This window comes from Gekko japonicus, unplaced genomic scaffold (assembly GCF_001447785.1).
Source record: "Gekko japonicus isolate JY-2015 unplaced genomic scaffold, Gekko_japonicus_V1.1 scaffold32, whole genome shotgun sequence".
NCBI lineage: Eukaryota > Metazoa > Chordata > Lepidosauria > Squamata > Gekkonidae > Gekko > Gekko japonicus.
In genome coordinates, this window is record NW_015167527.1 from 1,989,991 (window position 1) to 1,995,769 (window position 5,779).

The 5,779-nt window shown below is 40.7% G+C and overlaps 1 protein-coding gene across 1 annotated transcript in view; it reads right to left on the reverse strand.

Moving 5' to 3' along the window:
• Window positions 1–5,779, reverse strand: part of ZFYVE26 (zinc finger, FYVE domain containing 26) — a 66,572-nt gene that overhangs the window by 31,957 nt on the left and 28,836 nt on the right. The window contains exons 17-21 of the mRNA XM_015413287.1: window positions 5,333–5,497; window positions 4,390–4,617; window positions 3,861–3,966; window positions 2,175–2,911; window positions 828–1,024 (exon numbers count right to left, since the gene is read on the reverse strand). Of these exons, the coding sequence (XP_015268773.1) occupies window positions 828–1,024; window positions 2,175–2,911; window positions 3,861–3,966; window positions 4,390–4,617; window positions 5,333–5,497 (1,433 nt within the window). The remainder of the gene's footprint in view (window positions 1–827; window positions 1,025–2,174; window positions 2,912–3,860; window positions 3,967–4,389; window positions 4,618–5,332; window positions 5,498–5,779) is intronic.

The following is a 5,779-nucleotide window of genomic DNA, read 5'->3' on the forward strand; positions in this document are numbered from 1 at the left end:
CTTTTTTATTGCAGTCACACACTGTCTTGACATTTTCAGTGAGTTATCTACTACAACTCCAAGATCTCTCTCTTGATCAGTCTCTCTTGATCACTCCAACTACTACACCTGTAGTGGTCATAGAAATGGCCTCCCTCACATTGTTTTGACAAGCTATGAACTATATCAGCTGAAGATAATCCAAAAGCACTTTCAGGGATCAGTCCAATTATTCTCATGTATCACAACAATCCACTGAATATCATCAGCACAGTGATGCACTTTTCATTTGTAGGAACACCCAGGAGTCTTAAATTAAGGTACACCTCAATAATTTCCCCAGATTTAAGTACTGACCTACAGTCCCACTTTGCATACATAATTCTTATGGTTAAATTAAAAATTTTTTTTAAAGAATGTTACACCATGTACAAGATCGGTTTTTTTTTAAAGAATGTTACACCATGTACACAGACAAGATCTGCAAAAAAGGTTGCACGTCAACATGTAGTTCAAAAGCTTGTTAAACAGTTATGTAAGCTTACTGAATCCACTGGAATTTATAAGTAATTTAGTAATTATTGCACCCCACCTACACTGTACAGATTCTGGATGGCTTGTATCCATAAAGTAGATTACCACCAGAAAACACTCATCTGACATTAGTTTCAATTATTTCGCTTCCATTTAAACCATGGCAACCCAAAATGCTCAGGAGTTATAATCACTTCTTGGAGACATGCATTTTAATACTTTCTAAAAGCAAGTGAGGTTTGATTCACAGGGAAGGCAGTTTTCACATTCACCAATGGAAAAATAGCCAAGGCATCTTGGAGAAAAATGCTCACCTTTTGGTAAACCTGAAGTTCTCTCGTCTTGCTCTGCAGATCACATTTGAGTTCTTCAGATACCTCAGGGTCACAGGTGCAGTAAGATAAAATGTCCAGACAAGCCTTCAGGGGCCACCTATCCAGACAACGCAAGGCCAGCCTGCTCCTCAGCATCGCATCCCTCACTCGGAACAGATGCTGCCAACCTTCTGGACCTGGAAAGCATGAAAGCCCAATTTCTGCACTCTGTACATTTCAGCTGCACCCAGAATCAAATAATCTAACTTCACACCAAAATACAGTGACAGCATCACTACTGTATACTCACTCTTATTCTCCTATCTTGATATTGGTTTCTGTCACTTATTTTATCCCAAAAGTGTTTATTCTTTTAAAAAGTTCTACACCTCTCTTCTTCTCCCCCTCCCACCAACCTGTAACAAGTTCAGTTGTGAAAAGATAGAGCCACAGGAACTGTGTAAAGTGCGCTCAATGTTTCTTTAATGATAGCAATAATGTTATAAATATGAAAATTACAAAAGTGATACTAATACACTCAAATTGTAAATCCAGTTACATAAAATAGAAGATAACAATGACGGCGGGACAGTGGTCTCCGGAATGTGATGCCGTTTCGACAAACGTCTTCTTCTGACCAAGAATCTATAAGTGGATGATGTATGGAAAGTTGCACTTCAATAGAAAAGCTACCCGATTCACATGGAGTTCAATAGCAGTTTCACCTATTTCATTGCACAAGTAATGGGGAAATTTTCTCTCAGACGAAGTAAAGTCCCGCCGTCATTGTTATCTTCTATCTTATGTAACTGGATTTACAATTTGAGTGTATTAGTATCACTTTTGTAATTTTCATATTTATAACATTATTGCTATTGTTAAAGAAACATTGAGCGCACTTTACACAGTTCCTGTGGCTCTATCTTTTCATGTCTATGGACTGTGACCATATTTGTCTTTGTACAAGTTCAGTTGTTACAGATTTTAGGCCTCCCAGTCTACTTTGGAGACATTGCCTTTATGTAGAGATAACTCCCATGCAATCCCACAGAGTTTACCACCTCAACACAAATTGTGCATTAAGCCTAACACAAATTTCATGCAACCTTCATTATAATACCACCATGACATCCCCTCTCAATGTAACCTTTATTTTAATAGTGCCATTACACCCCCTCACAATTATTGTTAAAACCTTAAATGGTAAAATAAACTGTCACCACACTCAAAGCAAGTTGCAGTGAGGAGAGGACAGAATGTGCTTTTTTATTTCTCCACAGAAATGAATGAAGCCCTGAGTTTCTGGTTCAGTCTCAAAGGTGTCACTGTCAAGAAAACACTTCTTACCATCAGCAGCAGCACAACTCAGCACAGCATCCCTCACAGTAACCAGCTCTTCCACATCCTGGCTGTAGAGATCCAAGACCTTCAGGGCTCTGAGCCAGTTGCCTGCTGTGAGCGCTTGCTCAAAGATTTCCATTAACACCTCAACAGCTCTGACTGAATGTAATCCCATGAACAGCAAGGAGATGTACGGCTTGCCACAGAGACCACTAGCCAACCTATGTTGCTCGTCTGGAAGGTCCTCGAAGGGTTTGCTCACAGTAAGAAGAAAGCTCTCCAGAAACGAGAATTCCTTCAGCAAAACTTCACATTCCTTGGAAATCTGCTCCATGGACAAGGGGACTTCACGTTTGCCTCGGAACTCCATCCATGACAGGCTTGTTCTGGGGGCTCTCTGCACATCTGTAGCACTAAGACAAGCCACGGTGGCTGTTAATGTTGACTGAGACTTCAGGAAAGAGAGGGAGGAAGCTGTGAGCATATGCTGGTTCAGTTCAGCCAGTGAGAAAGAATGGCTTGAAGAGTCCTCAGAGTCCATGGCTGGATTGTAGATGGGTATCTCTACATCAGGCAAACAGTGATATGCATGGAGATGGGCTAAGCTGCATATATTGGTCAAAAGGGATCTAGTCTGGCTGCTTTGCCTGGTGTTACACAGAGGCAGTGCCTCACAGCAATAATTAATTATCACTTGCTGCACATTTAAATTCAGTTCTTCTTTGGCCAGCAGCAGAGACAGCCTGTAAGATACAGAAATAAAACAGATATAACAAACTAAGATCAGCCCAAGGGCTGTAGCCAGTCTTATTAAATCCTCACATGGGAGCAGCCAGTGTACAAAGAGTAGACAGAAGGATTCTGTCATGGGACTTTGAACAGATAGTTTGAATAAGTTACCCAGGATAAACAGATTCACTTACAAACCACACTCTACATCTGCTATAGTTGCTAGGGTCAAACTACACAGTGCCATTTGCAACATGTACTGTCCAAGACCTGCCAACAGGGATAGAGTCTTATTGTGTGTGGCCAAGCACATCCTCCCAAGTGTGCGGGGCAAGGGCTTCAATCACTCCTCCCATGCCATTTTCCTGACCTGAAACAACACTGGTGGTTGCTATTTGCCCCAGGGAGCTGTGCTTGGACCCATCAGTATACATCACAGTCAGGTCAGAGGAGCACAGATATTACATTTTACAAATTGCTATATAATTTGACTCCTACATTTTCTAGTATGCAGAAACAGACTTCAAGAAATGTCAGTTTTCACTGAGGAATTCAGAGGTACCTCCAAGAAACTGGTGGGAGTGTTCTTGATTTTACGTTTCCATAGTTGGCTCGGAGATGTTCAGATTATACAAAGGAATGCAACACTAACTTCTCACCATCTTTCATGTCACGTGGGAGTGTTCTTGATTTTACGTTTCCACAGTTGGCTCGATGTTCAGATTATACAAAGGAATGCAGCACTAACTTCTCACCATCTTTCATGTCGCAGTCAAAGAGCAGATGGAGACAAACTGCCCATACCCATTTCCCTAACCGTTCAGGAGTAACCATGTCTTGGCAACCACAGAATATTTATTGAGTAGTCTTGCTTTTAAAATGCCAACTGAAACAGAACTCACCTAACAGGACAAAAATTAAAAATTTGGCTTCTAATCAAGTGTGTGTCGAAAAACCACTTACTTATCTGGAGAAACCTGTCTCTCAAACAGGAGCTGGCACAGTAACAGAGAAGGGCTCTGCTGGAGCAACAAGAAGGGGTTTCCTATTTGAACTTCAGCAGACTGACCTAGATTGGAAGGAAAGATCGACATACTTCATTTGTAGCTAGGATTCAATTCCACACTATGCCTCCAAAACCTGTCTTCCAAGCCTCACACCTTAGAGCAAAAGTGAACACGTCAAATTCCCTCATTAGGATATTCAGTTTTCTAATATTTATTGCTTTGCTTTTCCTCAAACAAAATCTTAAACTTTTTATTGCGCCACACCTAAATTAGTTTCTATTTACTATATAACCAAACAGCAAGATAAAGGTACTTAATTAAGATTTAGTTTACCGGAACACATTTTTTTTTCCTAGATCAAATGTAGTCAAAATACAGTTTGAAATAATTTTTTTTAATCACAGAAGATTTCTGTAAAGCTATGGTGTACAGAACTTCTCAATTGAGCAGATCAAGTTGTTCCTTCAAGAGCTGAGATCTCTCACCTAGTTCTGGATTGAGACTCTGGAGGATAACCACAGCCAGCTTGTTAACATAAGCAAAGAAGTTCTGCACATAGACATGCTGCACCTTGCTGTCCTGTGTGGTCTGGGCATGTTGGTCCAGCGTTCTTAGCAACACTTTGATTTGATTATAAACTGGATGTGCCTCTAATTCTGTGGGTTTCAAAGAAGCTTGTTCTACCAATGAGGCAAGCAAGTTACTTTTGGAATCTAGTTAAAATAAAAAGTCAGAATGATTAGAGACGAAATATTTCAACGCATCATCAGCATGCAAGGACTGCAATTCCCTACCTTACCCCAAAATTACACTCCTCAGACATTGCATTACAGCTTTCATTCAAGCCAACAAGTCTGCTCCAACATGATGGATTCTACCAGCAAGAGAAACATTACAGAATTATTCCACCTAGGTATGCAGCAGAGTCATCACTAAAAAGTAAACTATATTCTTAGCTATTACTTTGCACCAGATGTGTGAGTGATCAAACATTGTTCACTCAGTTTAATTATGTTCTCAGTGTTCATTACAAAGTAACCTCAGTAAGAAAAATAAGAACTGTAAGCACTAAACTATGACGTCTTCGACCCTGAAAGTAACATCCATATTTCAAAAAATTAATAGTGAATGCTAAAGTGAAGATCCTAAAAACTTGGGGCTAAACTTAGAAGTGATCTTAAACCACAGGGCATCTGGGGCAGCAGCCCTGGGCTAGGGGACCTCCACAGTACCAAAGCCCAACACAGAGGGAGAAAGAAGCAGCAGCTGCCCACTGCATGGATACGCCCGCTCCATCAGGGGCTCACGCAATCACTGGCTATCACATGCATTCGCCTGCCCTATCAAGGGCTTAAGCAGCAGTCAGCAAGAGAAAAAGATTTACCAGCAACTGAGTGATCAGAAATTGATTTAAAGAAATATATGTACCTGAAGAATTTTCTACATTTGCAAGTCTCTCCAGGATTTGATCAAAGCGCTGTGATAACACAATCTGATCAGTAATACATCCCTCTGTCAGGCTCGGATAACAAGTCTGCAGCAGATCAACAATACTGCAGTGGAAGTGACTACTTATTTCCTCACTGGAGATTTCTGTTGGGAAACGAAGGAGGAGATTATTTGTATCAAAACTTGGTGTCATTTTAAATGTTACGTCATCACACAAAAGAGGGTTGTGCGCTACGAATGGTCGGAAGTTCGGCTCTCAAGCCAGTACATGAATGTACAAAGCTGCCTTGGACACACCGATCATCCCTCTCAATATACTATACTTTCTGGTAGCTTTTCAAGAACTCCAGCCTAGATCCTCTCACATTTGAGCAGATGCTTTATACAATTTCCTGTACAGAATTGAATCTCTGTACTGGAAAGGGT